The sequence below is a fragment of the Helobdella robusta genome (genome assembly GCF_000326865.2).
Source record: "Helobdella robusta unplaced genomic scaffold HELROscaffold_5, whole genome shotgun sequence".
NCBI lineage: Eukaryota > Metazoa > Annelida > Clitellata > Rhynchobdellida > Glossiphoniidae > Helobdella > Helobdella robusta.
Genome location: NW_008705254.1, coordinates 505,992 through 523,273, shown reverse-complemented (window position 1 = coordinate 523,273; position 17,282 = coordinate 505,992). Strand labels below are relative to the sequence as shown.

The 17,282-nt window shown below is 34.2% G+C and overlaps 3 protein-coding genes across 3 annotated transcripts; all 3 read right to left on the bottom strand.

Moving 5' to 3' along the window:
- Nucleotides 1-476: 476 nt before the first annotated feature.
- HELRODRAFT_189096 (hypothetical protein) lies at nucleotides 477-8,712 on the bottom strand (the record flags this gene model as incomplete). Its single annotated transcript, XM_009027075.1, has 12 exons — nucleotides 477-1,132; nucleotides 1,215-1,296; nucleotides 1,409-1,480; nucleotides 1,583-1,735; nucleotides 1,867-2,298; nucleotides 5,023-5,322; nucleotides 5,589-5,888; nucleotides 6,136-6,435; nucleotides 6,678-6,977; nucleotides 7,289-7,588; nucleotides 7,913-8,212; nucleotides 8,520-8,712. 12 exons carry the CDS (start codon nucleotides 8,710-8,712, stop codon nucleotides 832-834), a joined length of 3,033 nt encoding a protein of 1,010 aa, XP_009025323.1. The 3' UTR covers nucleotides 477-831.
- A 354-nt stretch (nucleotides 8,713-9,066) lies between these two features.
- HELRODRAFT_163102 (hypothetical protein) lies at nucleotides 9,067-9,848 on the bottom strand (the record flags this gene model as incomplete). The annotated part of the gene is made up of 2 exons (XM_009027074.1): nucleotides 9,067-9,377; nucleotides 9,638-9,848. 2 exons carry the CDS (start codon nucleotides 9,846-9,848, stop codon nucleotides 9,067-9,069), a joined length of 522 nt encoding a protein of 173 aa, XP_009025322.1.
- Nucleotides 9,849-10,174: 326 nt separating this feature from the next.
- Nucleotides 10,175-16,347, bottom strand: HELRODRAFT_163101 (hypothetical protein; the record flags this gene model as incomplete). The annotated part of the gene is made up of 13 exons (XM_009027073.1): nucleotides 10,175-10,482; nucleotides 10,546-10,623; nucleotides 10,778-11,080; nucleotides 11,326-11,628; nucleotides 11,881-12,186; nucleotides 12,333-12,707; nucleotides 12,952-13,257; nucleotides 13,515-13,820; nucleotides 14,085-14,390; nucleotides 14,617-14,922; nucleotides 15,216-15,518; nucleotides 15,810-16,118; nucleotides 16,290-16,347. The coding sequence occupies 13 exons, from the start codon at nucleotides 16,345-16,347 to the stop codon at nucleotides 10,175-10,177; spliced, it is 3,567 nt and encodes a 1,188-aa protein (XP_009025321.1).
- Nucleotides 16,348-17,282: the final 935 nt, after the last annotated feature.

Here is a 17,282-nt window from a genome sequence, read left to right as displayed (position 1 = left end):
ACGTAACATGTAAACTCCTAAACAGGCCAAAAATAGGCAGACACCGGCCCCAGTCGATAAGATGATGCAGAATGGAGTTATGGCTTATAGTGAAAAAAAATTATAAATTGAAATTTTTAAATTAAAATTCGAAAATGAACGAATGAATGTGAATGAATGAATGGATGGACGAATGAATGAATGAAAAATGAATGAATGAATGGATAAGCAAAATAAATAAAGCTTACTTGGATCGTCGCGATTCACAAACATCTTGTTTCAACTTTCAATATCAATTAGTTAGATCAACAAATGAATTTGATCAAAATATTATTTTCATGAATAATGTCTATCCTAATTTCTAACTTTCAAATTTTTGAAAAGAAAACCCGAAATGACAACAAACCAAAACAGCTTCAAACGCGCGACGTTGACGTATTTACGAAAACGTTACCAAAAAACCTTAATATAATTTATAATAAATTTAAGCAATTCAATTCCGTAACTATTATTCATTTATTTGTTTATTTACAATAAATCTAAAAAAATTATAGATAAAAAAATAAAATATAAAAAGTTTCACAAGATGTCAGACAACACACAAAGTCATCAAATAAATTCAAATTTTCTCATATATACTACAATTTGATTAATTTAATTAACACACACACACAGACACACACACACACATTAACATATATAAAACGCTGTTAATCAGAATGACTATATCGTGCAAAAAATGTCATTTTAACGTTTGAGTAAAAGAAGACAACATTACAAAACAAAGGACTACAACAGGGATCGAACACGGTACCAACGACTCACACAAAACCACACCGTCGCACATCCCATCTAAGCCATAGCGGGAGCCTCCTTACCAACAAGCGCCTGATCCAGCTCAAAATACTGAGCAGTGTCCGGATTCAGTTGGGAATTTTCCGCGAAGTATGCCTCATCTTGTTTATCCATTGTCATAATCATGTTGTTATTATTATTATTCGTCATCATCATCATCATGTTGTTGTTGCGTTGTTGTTGGGCGTCGTAGTAAGCTTTATTGGCCGTCTGCATGATGTAACTGTTGTTGTTGTACATTGAGTTCGGTCCCATAGACATCTGCTTCAGTGCTCGTTTCTTACTCATGGCATAATATCTGGAAATAGTAATTATAATTAATAGTAGTAATAATAATTATTATTATAATTATTAATATAAATAATAATAGTAATATAGACCTGTTTAGTAGGACAACACCAACGCATATGATACAAAATGACAGGACCAAACCGGCCATTACAATTGACACAATGGGAATTACTGTCGAAAAAAAAAATTATTTCTTAATTATTATAATTAGTTATAATATCATCATTATTCATAATAACCTCATAATAAAATGTTACAATTCATAATATTATCAACGACTAACGCATGCTAGAGCTCTCTTCGCGGTCGGCCAGCTTCTCCTTGACTTCGCCAGTCAGAATGCGATGCGTGTTAGCTATGGTAGGGAAAAATTATGACTATAATAATAATTAATATTATAATTATTTATTTATAATTGTTATTTATTATTATTCATTATTATTTTAATATTAAGAACCGTGACTACAGTTCCCGACCACTCCGTCCCATTTCTTGCCATCACAATTCAGGGTCCACCTCACTAGACTCATGTGGCACCCCACTGTTGCCACGTTCCCATCTCTCTTCCAGAAAGCATCTTCCGGAACCATCAGATCCGTGCATCCGGTTGCTGAGGAAATTTATTTTTTAATTTTTAATATCTAGTTTGATACAACGTTTCATTCAAATGTTTCGATCGTAAATACATCAGAAAATGTTTAAAATTTTATTTTATTTTTTTTTTAGGAAATCAATCCGAACCTTCTAGAGAGATAAGAAATGTGGTTCTGTTCTCTTCCTTAGCAGTTGCATGCTCAAAATAGACTTCAATCTCATTGCCATTACTCACTCTATGCATGATGCTCTCACCCTCAAAATTTCCAACATCATTATTCCTGGAGTCATAACACACAAAAACATTCCTCCTACTACTTTCTTCTCTAATAACCCCGTAAACATGACACGGTGGCTTGCCCTGGCCAGTGCCCTCCATAAAATATAGGGTCTTTTTTGGCTGTTGTTGGTCATAGCTGTCAGATTTGAGCTGCAAGAGACTGATGTTGATGCGCTGGCCTGCCATCGAGCTGACTTTCCATGGACGATTTTTGTTACCACAGCTGGATGCCTGGGCACTTGAGATGTGCTGCTTGTCTGACTCCACACTGACCTTGCAGTCGTGCGTCTCAGGAATTACTGATGATTGGAGGGGTTGTTGGAAGAGGGGGAGGATTAAGAATTTGATCATTCATTTATTACTTATTCATTCATCCATTTATTAATCAATCCATCTATCAATTAAATAATTATTCAATCATTTATTCAGTTAATCTTTCACTCTTTCTTTCATAAAACGTAGCAAGCGCATAAACGCAATTAAATAAGTTTTGAACTATAGTCCATAATATAAACGAATCAATTTATTTATAAATTTTAATAAATTTATTTATTATTTCAATCAATTAAGCAATAACAATCAACATTACATTAAACTAATCGAGATAAAAATTTCAGAAAAAAAATTTAATGTAAAAAACTGAAACCTCACTAACCTCTGGCGAATTAAGAACAAATTATTGACAAAAAATATCATCAAGTATACCAGCTGACGGATGAAACCACCACAACAGCAAAAAGACAATCATCCACACACATATACCAGTTGAAAATCCAACAAAAACTAAGATATCAAACAATTTTCAATTTTTTTTTAGAACGGGTGCCAAAAGTAACACAATTTCATCCAATAACCTCGAACACAAGCGTGATCAACTTCTAAGTAAGATTTAAAAAAATTTCTGCATGGCGTTTTTGCTTTGATGCTGGCCACGGCGACACTACAAACGCGCTGGCCGCTACACTGCGGCTTTACTAAGTATCCGATATCGGCAAAACATCCAACGTAGCCAGAGTTACTAAGCAAAGTTTCATCCGGCTTCTCTTCGTCTAACATACATTTTCCGATTTTTATCCTACCGAACAAAGCTCTCCTGATTAGAATGATTTCGTTTTGAGAGCATTTCGGTTGAAATGTTTCGGAAATGCAGTACTCTTAAATAAAATATGGAATCTAAATTTCAAGATTAGTCTAACCCAACTACGCCAAAATATCAAAAAGATGAATTTTACCTTCCGCTGACACAACAACCAACGCGCTGAAAATTACAAACACATCGACAAATTCAAACATTTTGAGTTTAGACCAAAAATCGAAGAGAAAGGAACTAACCCGTTAAATATCACAAACCTTATGGATCGTCTCAAAAATATAAAAATTTAATTTCATCAACTACCTTTAACGCACGTATAAGAAGCTTCCAAGTAATGTTTCAAATCATTGTTACACGGCGTTTCTTCTTCAATTTTAGCAACTGGAATTTCGCAACTTAGTAATCCGTCACATTTTACACCGATAATTGCTTTTATATCTGAATAACAACCGATTATTTTCGGATCGTCGACGGTATTTTCAACACCAGACTTATGTTTCAGACACTTTCCAAATTTCTGTCTGCCAAACAGAGCCTGCTGAATTATGATGACCTCGTTCTTACGGCACTTGGGACTGAATGTATCAGAGATGCAATACTCTTCTATAAAAAAAATGTTTCAAATTATTCCTAACTTATGATAAACTGTTCTTAATAAATTTGTGAACAGTATAACTAACCACAAGCCCCAAAATAAACTCCCGCGAGAATTAAATAAACAATTTTAGCAAACAACATAGTGCCGAAAATTTATTTCAACTGACATCTTAAACTAAAAAAATTCACCATTATATAAACTAAAGCACAAGGGGGTCTTCTCATAAATTGAAAACTTCTGAGAATCATCATTAATAACCTTTCACGCATGAATAAGTGGCCTCTAGGTAATGTTTTAGATAGCTGTAACATGGAGTTTTCTCTTCAATTTTGGCTATCAAAAGATCGCATTGTTGTCTTCCGCCGCATTTTTCACTGACCATGTATTTTATATCAGCGTAACATCCAATAAATTTGTTATCCTGACTGTTCAAACCTCCTTCCATTTCATTTTTAAGGCAGCTGTCAATCTTCAACCTGCCGTACAAAGCCTCTTCTATGAGAATCACTTCGTTCTCGCGACATTTCGGCTGAAACGATGCAGACCAACAATACTCCACTACAGAAGAAATATAATTTGTTACGACCAAAACTAATTAGGAGCGTTGAAAATAAAATTGCTTTCCTACCTGACGAAGATTGTTGTAATTCGAAGACAACAAACAAGAAAACTTGCAAAAACATTTTCAGAAATAATAAAATCTCGCTGCGACTGAATTTATAGGAATCCAACTTAGATGCCAAAAAATCTTTGAGGGGTTTTCTCAAAAAAAAAAACACAAACAACCTTTCAAGCAGGTGTATGTAGCTTCTAGGTAATGTTTCAAATAGTTGTAGCATGGAGTTTCTTCTTCAATTTTAGCCACAGGAACATCGCAACGTTGTTTCCCTCCACATTTTCCACTCATCAGATTCCTCATATTGACGAAGCATCCAATAACTTTTGGATCTTTCAGGTTCAAGTCACTTTCATCTTTGTGTTTCAAACACTTTCCCATCTTTATTCTGCCAAATAAAGCTTCTTCAACCAAAATAATTTCATTTTTTAAACATTCCGGTTGAAACGAATCGGATATACAGTACTCCTCTATAACGAACAAATTATTTTTAACTGGATATGGAAATAAGAGATTTGATTCAACGAAGAATCTTACCAGCAAATCCAGATTTCAAACTTGCAATCAACAACACAACAAATTTAAAATTCATTTTATAACTTCTTATTTTTCTGATTAACCACTTTGTCTTATTTATACTGTAATTTAGAAGTCTAATACAAAAACTTAGGGAACTTCTCAAATTCTCTTGAATAAAATTTTTGAAAGATAATAACCTGCGAGACAAAAATAAGAAGCTTCCATGTAGTGTTTTAACGAGCTGTAACACGATGTTTCCTCTTCTATTCCAACTACTGCCACATCACATTTTTGTTTTCCATCGCAAATTTCACTAATTTTATATTTAATATCAGCGTAGCAACCAATTACTTTCGGGTCTTTCAGATTCAGATCGCTTTCAGTTTTTTGTTTCAAACATTTTCCAAGTTTCTGTCTTCCGAATAACGCCTCTTTGATTATAATAATTTCATTTTTGAGACATTTTGGTTGAAACGCATCAGATATGCAATACTCCTCTTTAACAAATCAAAAATTTTCATTCAAATATTTTAACAAAAATATCAAATTCAACCTGACAACTTACCAAAAGACCCGCTTTTTAAACATACAGCCACAAATAGCCAGAAAACAGTCAAATTCATTTTCAAAACTTCTCATTTACAAACCAACTGAACAATTTTATACTGCAACTTGAAAAACATCGAAATTAACATACAATTTTTCTTAGGGGATTTTCTCAAATTTTCTGAATAAACATTTTTGCAAAATTTGATCTAATAACCTTTAACGCAACGGTAGGAGGCCTCCAAATAATGCTTCGAATAACTATAACAGGGAGTTTCCTCTTCGATTTTGGCCACTACGACATCGCACTTTTGTTTTCCGTCACATTTACTACTTATCAAACTCTTAATATCTACATAACAGCCGATGACTTTCGGGTCATTCAAGTTTAATTCACTCTCACTCTTATGTTTCAAACATTTTCCAAGTTTCTGTCGTCCAAATAAAGCTTCCTCGATCAGGATAATTTCGTTTTTCAGACATGTTGGCTGGAAGGAATCTGATATGCAATATTCCTCTTGAAAGAAATTAAAAAATTCGTATATAAAATTACTTCAATCTATCAAATTTAATAAGAAAGCATACCAGCGAATCCTTCTTTAAAACAAACAACTAACAACAAAATAAATTTGAAAGCCATTTTTTTTCTAAATATTACACTCAACCAACAATCCGTACTTGCACAGTGTCTTAAAGCTAAATGAATAAACCAAAATTCAAGGGATTTTCTCAAAATTTCTTGGTGAAATTTGTGTAACATTTACCTTTCAAACAATGATAAGAAGCCTCTAGATACTGCTTCGAGTAGCTGTAGCAGGGAGTTTTCTCTTCAATTTTGGCAACAACGACTTCACAATTTTGTCTTCCGTCACATTTTTCGCTTATCAAATCTTTTATATCTACAAAACAGCCGATGACTTTTGGGTCACTCAAATTTAAATCGCTTTCAATTTTGTGTTTCAAACATTTTCCAAGTTTCTGGCGCCCGAACAGAGCCTCCTGAATTATGATCACTTCGTTTTTCAGACATCTCGGTTGAAATATATCCGCATTGCAAAACTCATCTTGAAGAGATCATGAATTGAGGTTTAGAGTTTATGAGAAAAAATATGAATCAGAAACCTTACCAGCATATCCAATTTTCAAACTAAAAGCCAACATTAACAAAACTTTAAAATTCATTTTCAACGAATCAAGCAAACAATCACAACTTAATTCACTCTTATATAAAGACAAAAAGAAAGAATAAGCAGATGAAGGTTCAAGGGGTTCTCTCAAATTGCATAAATCAGTATCTTCGCCTAACCTTTCAAACAGTAGTACGTCGCCTCAAGATAATGCTTTAACGAGCTGTAACATGGTGTGTCTTCATCAATTTTAGCAATTAAGACATCGCAACTGTTCAGTCCTCCACACTTCTCGCTGATCACATCTTTGATATCGGCGTAGCAACCAACTACCTTAGGATCATTTAGGTTTACATCGTTTTCACTCTTCTGTTTCAAACATTTTCCCATTTTCATTCTTCCAAAGAGAGCTTTGTGGATTAAAATTACCTCGTTTTTGAGACATTTGGGCTGGAAAGAATCCGAATAACAATATTCCTCTTGAAAAAATTCAAACTCGAATTTAGAAAAAATGTGAAAGAAGTTAAAGACGATTTGAAAATCTCACCTGCCAAACTTTTTTCCAAATAAAAAATTGTTGACAATATAATTATAAACCGCATTTTCAAGATATTTTACATCAAATCTTACTGAATGCTTTTAAATCATGTTCACTAGGCAGAGTTAACGGGACTTTCTCAAAAATTTATCATTTGAATTTTTTTAATATAATTAAATTAAATTAACAAAACTAGAAAGTTCTTCAAATAAAGTTTTAAAAGATACTCTCATAAAATCATTTCATAAAAACCTTTTAGACAACTGTATGAAGCTTCGAGATAATGTTTCAAATACGTATAACACGGGGATTCTTCTTCAATTTTCGCTACCAACACATCACAGCTCTGCAACCCACCACACATTTCACCGATCAAATTTTTTATGTCAACGAAACAACCGACAACCTTGGGATCTGTCAAATTTAGACCGCTCTCGCCTCTGTGATTTAAACATTTTCCCATTTTTTGTCTTCCGTAGAGAGCTTGCTCGATGTAAATGACTTCATTTTTGAGACATTTAGGTTGGAAGGAATCCGAATTACAATACTGCTCTTAAAATTTCAAAGTCGGATTTGAATTGGATGGAAAATTATAAGATCGAAATTAAAAACCTTACCGGCGCATCCGACTCTCAAACTGACAACTACCAACAAAACTAACTTTATATTCATTTTTTGATATTTCATTTCAACATATATACAAATCAACTCTTTAATCAAAGATGTGATTACATGAATTGTTACCATACAAAAAATTATGAATATGTTTAAGTTTTTAAAGTTGATAATTCAGGGACTTTCTCAAATTGATTCAGTCGATGTGTACATGTACCCTACATACATAATAATCGAAAATAACAAAAATTCAGAATTTACTTTTCAAGCAGTCATAAGAGGCTTCCAGATAATGCTTCAAATCGTTATTGCACGGCGTTTCTTCATCAATTTTAGCCACAGGAACATCACATTCATGCATACCTCCACATTTTAAACTAATCAAATGAGTGATATCGGCGTAGCAACCAATAACTTTAGAATTTACGATGTTAGAATCGCTATCTACCTTCTGCTTGAGACATCTCCCAAATTTTAATCTGCCAAACAAAGCCTCTTTCATCAAAATAATTTTGTGGTTCTGACATTTTGGCTGGAATGATTCCGACCAACAATATTCCTCTACAAAAATTTTCAATTATTTCAATCGACTGTGAAAACTCAAAACCACGAAAGAATGAAATACTGACCAGAAATTCCTTTTCCTACAAAAGCGACTAATAAAATTAATAAACTTGAAAACATTTTTACGAATACAAATACTTTTACATTCAAATCTACGCAGTTCTGCTGGCCTTGGTAAAAGAATAACTCGAAACTTAAGAGAGTAACTTGAGGGAGTTTCTCAGATTTGAATAACTAAATGTACACAAAATTTCAGAATGATGTGATGGAGTTCCGACAAAATATGCAAGAAAATAAAATTTACTTTTCAAACAATCGTATGTAGCTTCCAAATAATGTTTCAAATCACTGTTACAGGGTGTTTCTTTGTCAATCTTGGCGACTGGGACATCACATTCCTGCTTCCCACCACACTTCTCACTGATGAAATGCGTAATATCGGAATAACATCCTATCAATTTGGGATCTTGTAAATTTGTGTCGCTATCACTTTTCATTTTTATACATTTATCATACTTTAATCTTCCGAATAATGCATGCTTTATAAAAATTACTTCACTGGTTGAACATTTTGGCTGAAAAGAATCTGAATTGCAATATTCCTCTGAAGAAAATGAAAAAAACTTGGTCAACAAATCTTAAAATAATGCTAGAAAACTGAGCCTAACCCACCAAACATTCCAAATTTGGCAGTCAAAATCATTATTATAATCTGAACAAACATTTTACAAAATTTATTTTAACAGCTTCATGCAATGACAACGTCAAAATACGTTTTTATATAAGGAAACTTAACATAAAGGGGCCGTCTCAACTCAAGAAAAATACAAATTAAAAAAATTAACCAAATTTTACTCCAAACCTTTCAGACAAACATAAGAAGCTTCAAGATAATGCTTCAGATAACTATGGCATGTGGTTTTCTCTTGAATTCTAGCCACAAAAATTTCACATTGTTGTTTTCCGCCGCATTTCCCACTGATAATGTCTCTAATGTCTGCGTAACATCCAACAACCTTACTGTCCTTCATGTTCAGGTCGCTATCTTTCTCGCTGTTCAGACAGGCGCCGATTTTTGGTCTCCCAAACAATGCCTCCTTAATAAACACAACTTCATTGCTTTCACATTTTGCCAGAAATGAGTCGGAAAAACAATATTCTTCTAAAATTTTTAGATTAAAATTTAATTTGGAATCAAATTCATCATATTTCAGATTGTTGAGAAATAAATTACGAACCGAACGATCCTTTTTCCAATGAGCTTACAATGATCGTTAAATATATTATATATCTCATTTTTTTTAAATTAATTAAATATGTCTCACAAAGTGATTTACAAAGCCAGGAGTGGCTTATATACACATTTATATTTCCACAGATGAAATATTCCTAGGGGTTTTTTCAAATTACACAACAACATACCTTTCAGACAGAGGTAGGTAGCCTCGAGATAATACTTCAGATAGGAATAACAAGAAGTTTTTTCATTAATCCTCGCGATCGGAACATCGCAGTGCTGTCTGCCACCGCACAATCCACTGATCATAAATTTTATATCCACAAAACAACCAACAAATTTTCGATCGTTGGTGTCCAAGCCGCCATCATTTTCATTTTTCAGACATGTGGACATTTTTTGCCGACCAAACAAGGCCTCCTCGATTGAGATAACTTCATTTTTTTCACATTTTGGTTGAAATGAATCCGAATTACAATACTCCTCTTAAAAGAAAGGATGATTACAAACTATGAAATCAAAATATAATTGTCCTTGAAATCACAAATTCTCAGACACTTACTTAATTGGCCAAACTTCACGGCGACAACGACCAATAAAACAATTTTCCAAATCATTTTAAACAATACAACAAACATAATACTCGGAGTTTTCATGTTTTATAGATGCTCAAAAGAAAGAACAGAGGGATTTTCTCAAAGTGGAGAAAAAAAAAAATTTGCTCAACCTTTCAAACAGACGTAAGAGGCTTCGAGATAATGTTTCAGATAGCTGTGACACGGTGTTTTTTCTTGAATTTTCACGATTGGGACATCACAGTGAGGTTGACCGGAGCACTTGGAATCAATGAAGTCTTTCACGTTTCTGTAGCATCCGATCACTTCTTGATCTTTCACATTTATTAGATCGCTTCCGCTTTCGTCTTTTAGACATTTTTCAATTTTTTGCCTGCCGAAGAGAGCCTCCGTTATGGCGAGGATTTCATTTTTGTGACACCTCGGTTGAAACGAGTCAGTTATGCAGTATTCTTCTACAAAGTTAAATTTTATTATAACTTAGTGCTAACATAAATTTCAAAAAATCATCAACTCACCACTTGCTCCGTAGCTTGCTAGAGTCAACAAAAACTTCAAAATTAACAACATTTTCAATAAAATCTCGTAAAATCTACCTGAATAACGCGACCGTTACATCTAAATTAATATATTTATTTGCCAGCCACTTGCTTTCAAACAATATTAAGGGGTTTTCTCAAGTAATTATACCACAAACCAAACCAGAAGACTTATAAATCGTTTAACATTTCAACATTTTTGAAAAACAACCTTTTAAACATTGATACGAAGCTTCTAAGTAGTGCTTGAGGTACTTGTGACAGTTTGTTTCTTCTTCAATTTCAGCCACCAGAACATCACACTGATGCTTTCCATTACAGAGAGGTCCTAACAAGCGTTTAACATCTGAGTAACATCCAATAAATTTTTCATCTTCCAAGTTGGACTCAGTCGGCTGACCTTCGTGTAGCAGACACTTTCCAATTTTTTGTCTTCCGAAGAAGGCATGCTCAATAAAAATTATTTCGTACGTGTTGCACCGAGGTTGGAATGATTTCGATATACAGTATTCTTCTATGAAGGGTTGAAAATTAAGTTCAAAAAATATTTCTGCTCCGAGAATTTCAAACAGAAATGCACTAACCGCAGAAAACCGTAGCAACACCACCGCCAAGAACGAGGTAAGCAAAAAACATGTTAAATGCCATTTCACAATAAATAACAATACATAATGAATGAACAAATCATTTTTCGGCCTTAACTACTCAAAAAATCGCGCATAAAAATGGGTCGTCTCAAAATGCAGTAAACAAAAGCACCTTTCAAGCAGCGATGTTTGGCTTCCAAGTAGTATCTGAAATGTTTGGAGCAGTGAGTATCAACGTCTATTTGGGCAACAGCCACCTCACATCGCATCCTTCCAGCACACAAAGGTTCAATAATGCTCTTTACATCTGCGTAACATCCAACGAAACCTGGCGTCTTTAACAAATGTTCATCTGGCACTCCAGCGTCTGATAAACATCTGCCTATTCTCTTTCTGCCGTACAAAGCCTCAACTATCTGTACGACATCGTTCTTGGAACACTCTGGTTTGAATGACTCTTTATTGCAATATTCCTCTACAAAAAATATTCGAATCAGTCAATACTTTCACGTGGAAATGTATCAAATTGCAGGTTCAATTTCTACTACCGCAAGAACTCTTTGCAACAAAAATTATCAACAGAATTAACTTGGAGAACATTTCAAATTTCAGCAAAAACATATGTTATGCTTTAATTGAATGTATTTATAAAACAACTTTATGCTCTGTCGTTTTTATACACTTTACCCCGTGGACCATCTCAAAAAATTGAAAAATAAAATCAGACCTTTAATACAACTGTATTCAACTTCCAAATAACTTTTGGAGAAGGCGAGACATGAATTTTCAGCCTCAATCTTTGCAACAGACACTTCGCACTGAGATCTGCCAGCACATTTTGAAATGATGATGGAAGAAACATCAACAGAACAACCGACGTATCCAGGATTTTTCGCAAATGTTTCGTCAATGGGGCCTTCCGCTAACAAGCATTTCCCAATATTCATCCGACCAAATGATGCCCTCTCTATAAATATTACTTCATTTTGGTGGCGACAATTCGGTTGAAATGTTTCTGAATGGCAATATTCCTCTGGGAAATTTACGATATTTTTTATAAAATCTTAAAGTCGTTACACGAACAACATATCTAACCTGACACAACAAGTCTTGAACTGAAAATTATGAAAACAACTTGAAAAATCATTTTTGCAGTATTTTCTCATTTTAAATTCTTACTCCAATTGCATTTTAAATGATTTAATCGCGGGATCATCTCAAGAATGTGAAAGTCAAACAGCAACTCACCACTGATGCACCTATGTTTGACGTAAAGATGTTGCTTCAGGTACCCATGACAACTCGTCTTAACTTTCAGCTTGGCAACAGAAATATCACACTGATGTTTGCCGGCACAGAGGGGTGCAATCAGCCCGCTCACATCTACAAAACAACCGACGAATTTGGAATCATCTAGATTCTCCCTGGCGTTAGTGTCCTCTTCTATAAGACACTTGCCTACCTGCATTCTTCCGAAGTATGCCTCCACGATGATGATTTGTTTGCTGCTGGAGCAATGAGGTTGAAATGATTCGGAATGACAATATTCTTCTGCTGATGTTTGCAAGTAAATGGAGCAAATAGATTTTTAGGTCGCAAACACTGACAATATCAAAATTGCTCACCTGAAATTGAGCTTCCAATATATGAAATCGCCAATTTCAAACTCAGTAAAAAATAAAACCACTTCATTTTTACAGAAACAACGATAAAACTACCAAAAAATAAAATTTATATAGACAAATGATTGATGGACTTTCTCAAATATGACAAGATCAAAACTTCACTTATAGCTAACCTTGCAAACAGTCGTATATAACATCGAGGTAGTGTTTCAGGTAGCGATGGCAGGTTGTTTTAACTTTAATTTTCGCAACCGATACTTCACATTTAACTTCGCCGGCACATTGCAGGTTCAAAATATTTTTAACATCAGCCGAGCAGCCTATGAAGCTGAGGTCTTTAAAGTTTTCTTCGCTAGGAACGTCCTCATCTTCTTTTAAACACCTACCTAGGGCCAACCTCCCAAACCACGCTTCTTCTATCTTTATTATTTCGTTGTTTTGACATTTGGGCTGAAATATTTCTGAATTACAGTATTCTTCTGTACAGGTGATAAAATTTCTTATTTTTAAAATCTCGAAATCTTGAAGCAGACACCAAACGAACTAACCTGCCAGCAAACACGGCGTGCAAATGGTGGAAATCACAACGGTAACAAATAGAGTCTTCATTTCTCAATTTTTAAAATTTCACTCATCAGAATATTCGAATATTCTCACTAAATACCAATTAACTCGGGGATGGTATCAAAAATAAGAAACAAAAAAATGCTTCACCAAACCAAACTAAAGACTCAACCTTGGACGCATTCGAACTGAACTTCTAAAAACTGCTTCAGGTATTTATGACACTGAGTTTCTGTTTCGGCTTGCACCACCCAGACAGCGCAATCTTCTCTTCCAGCACACTTTGCTTCAATAATGTGACTAACATCGGCGTAGCAACCGATGAAATTTTTATCGTTTAGGTTGCTGGCACTAGGAGTTCCTTCACTTTGTAGACATTTTCCGTGTGTTCTCCTTCCGAAGATGGCTTCTTTGATGACGATTACGTTGTCTGGCTTGCGACAGCGAGGTTGAAACAGTTCGGAGTTGCAATATTCCTCTAAGAAATATTTTCTCGATTTATCAAAAAATTTAATCTATCCAAAAAATCTTACTAACCAGAACGGAATCCTTTCAAAACCATACAAAATAAAATCGCAGAATATAAAAACGAATTCATATTTCTTAAAACACTTCTCAAAATAATTTTATCAAACATTTAGCAGATCAAAGACCGACTTTATAACGCTAATGCGTTCCTTTCAAAGGAACCATCTCAAATTGAACAAAACAAAAACGTGACATAACAACAGCAGAACCAGACCTTTCACACAACGATGCACCACCTCAAGGAACTTCACAAACGAGCTAGGACACTGCGATTTGATCTTTATAGAGGCCACAAGTACAGAACATTGCTTCAAACCAGCACATTGCCTTTGAAGAATTGGCAAAACATCGTCGTAACATCCAATAAATCCGGGAATTTTTTTCAAAAGTTCGTTTGAGCTACTCTCATCTTCTTGCAGGCATCTGCCAATGAATCTTCGGCCGAACACAGCCTCCTGCAAGATGATTACTTCATTGGATGAACACTTCGGATTGAATGTTTCCGAAATACAATATTCCTCTGAGTAAGAAAAGTGATTGTTGAGTAAGAAAAACTTAATAATAGAAAATAAACTGCAAGTTTTAACGTACCGCTTAAAATTTCCTTCCCAAATATAAGAAGCGTCACGACGAACACGAACAACATTCTTACAAATCACAAAATTCAGTCATCCTCATTCATAGTTCGAACATTTTGTATAGCAAACAAGAAGGGTCGTCTCAAAAATAACAAAACAACAACAAACCCTTCAAACATGTATAAGTAGCTTCCAAATATTTTATGAAGTGCGAGTGGCAGCTGGTAGCGGTTTTAATTTTAGCAATTGGAAGTTCACATTTCTGTTGACCGGCACACACAGGGTCAACCAAATGTTTCACGTCCACATAGCAGCCAACAAATTTTCGATCGTTCAGTTGTTCCTTGCTGGGCGCTCCATCATCTTCACTCAGACATCTACCAAACACCTTCCTACCAAAAACCGCTTCGGATACGACGACCACTTCATTCTTCAAACACTGCGGTCTGAATGTTTCCGAGTTACAATATTCTTCTGCGATGAGAAAATTGATTCGAAACAATACTTTGAGTGCTGGCAAAATGGCAAAATTTGCAAACCTGTAATGACGACCGTGGTAAAATAAACTCCTAGAACAACTATTGAACAAAATTTCTCGTTTGGACCGCTAATCATTTTAATTAAAAAAAAACGCTTCACAACCACAAACACAAATTTAATAAAACTTAACCAACAGCAATTGAGAAGAAGATTTATATACAGATTAACAAAAGGGCCATCTCAAAAATGAAAATACACAATTAACTTGAAAATGATCTCAAATGCACCTTTAACGCATTGATAGCTGGCCTCCAGGTAATGTTTTAAATAAGGAAAACACTCGGTGCTGACTTTAATGAGAGCCACAAACAGACTGCAGCTCTGCTTCCCGGCACAGATTGGGTCGATGATGTGCTTGACATCAGTGGAACAGCCGATGAATTTTGAATTTTTCAAATTTTCATCACTTGGTATTCCCTCTTCTTGGAGACATCTTCCAACGTTAATTCTACCGAAATGAGCCTCTTTTATTACAATTATTTCGTTTGGGCCGCAGCTTGGCTTAAATGATTCGGAGTAACAAAATTCTTCTGTCGTCATAAAACACATGTTTATAAATAACTGATAGAGATGATTTTTTAGATTTCATTTCGTATGAATGAAAAATTTTTTTTGTTTAACTAACCTCCATAGTCTGGTTGTACGTTCGCGAGCAAACAAAACACAAACGACGACGACATATAATAAAACATTTTCATAATTTCAACCAGCACCAATAAAATGAAATCAAACACAAACTTTAAAATTTAATTTCTATACACCTTTATATGCCACTCAAACTAAGGGACCGTCTCAAAAATTACAAAAGTACCCCAACAAACCTTTCAAACAAATATATGCGGCCTCCAAATAACTTTTGTAGTATGAATGACAGGTGGTCGGGACTTTAATTTTGGCTATAGGGACCTCACACTTTCTCTCCGCTGCACATAGCTGACTGATCATTTGTCTCACATCTCTGTAGCAACCTATATATTTCGGGTTGTTGAGATTTTCTTCCGATGGTTTTTCTTCGTCTTCTGACAAGCACCTCCCAAAATGTCTGCGACCGAACAGAGCAGCTGTTATGGAAATGATCTCATTTTGCCTGCACTCGGGTCTGAATGCTTCCGAAATGCAGTATTCTTCTGCTTTGTGGATGTTTAGTAGAATTTTCTAATCTATTTATTTATGTATTTTTTTTAATTAAATAAAAAAAAATGTTGATTTGTAGATATTTTCACTATTTGAAATTTTTTTTGAGCTCTTGAAATATCATAAGAAAATTGATTTTTTTAAAAAACGTTAAAAACATCTATAACCTGTCGAAGAATTCTCCAAATATAAAATAAAAACAACCCAACCAAATGGGAAAATCATTCCTGACAAATTCATCCTCAATAAAAATTGCAAAGTTGCAGGCCAACATAAATCAGCTATTTATAGGGACTGTCTCAAAATTTTGAAAATTATACAGCGTAAATACCTTTAATATTTTAGGCAAACATTATCTGATCGCCAAAAAAATGAGGCAAGATGTGCACGTATTAGTTTGTGACGTGTTTGTTGGAGAAAGAGATATTTATAAATCAACTGAATAAACCGGAAAAAGGTTAAAAATATAACTTATAGAAAGGTTCATTTATCTCAATTGATCGATAGTTTGAATTTTCTCTTTCTGAAAAAATATCAAAACATGGAGAACACGAACAAAAATGAAAAAAAAATTGAGAGAATCTCATCAATCTTTTCATTGTCAACTTCCGTTTAATCACGTGATGCTTCCGCTTGGCCGGAAGTTGATAAAGGAAAAAATTTTCCGCCCTCTTTTGGCATGAATCACCGCTATCACACCCACCCCGGATAACTTTGGAAATTTTGTTCCCAATAGAGTTTTTAATTTATTCATTGACTTTTATTAATTAATTTTATTGAATATTAATTAATTACCATGAATTATTTATTTATATATTCTTATTATTTAACTAAATTATTTTATTTGTGTTAGATTTGTTTAAGATTCTTAATTTGTTCTACAAATTTTTAATTTGGCTGTTAAAACCCAAGCAAAATCCTTTACTTGCACACACATATACAACATACAGGCATGCAAAAACTGACCGCAAACAATGGTAAAAACTAATTCAAGTTAAATTTTTTTAACCAAGTCGTCAAAAAACTAATGAAAAGACGAAAATAAAAAATGTGGCGAACTTAGATAACCTCGATGATGACGTTGTAATCATCTGTTCGTATTGCACGTTGCCTGGCGACAAACAGCATACGTGTGTTGTTGTATGTTTGTATGTTTTGTA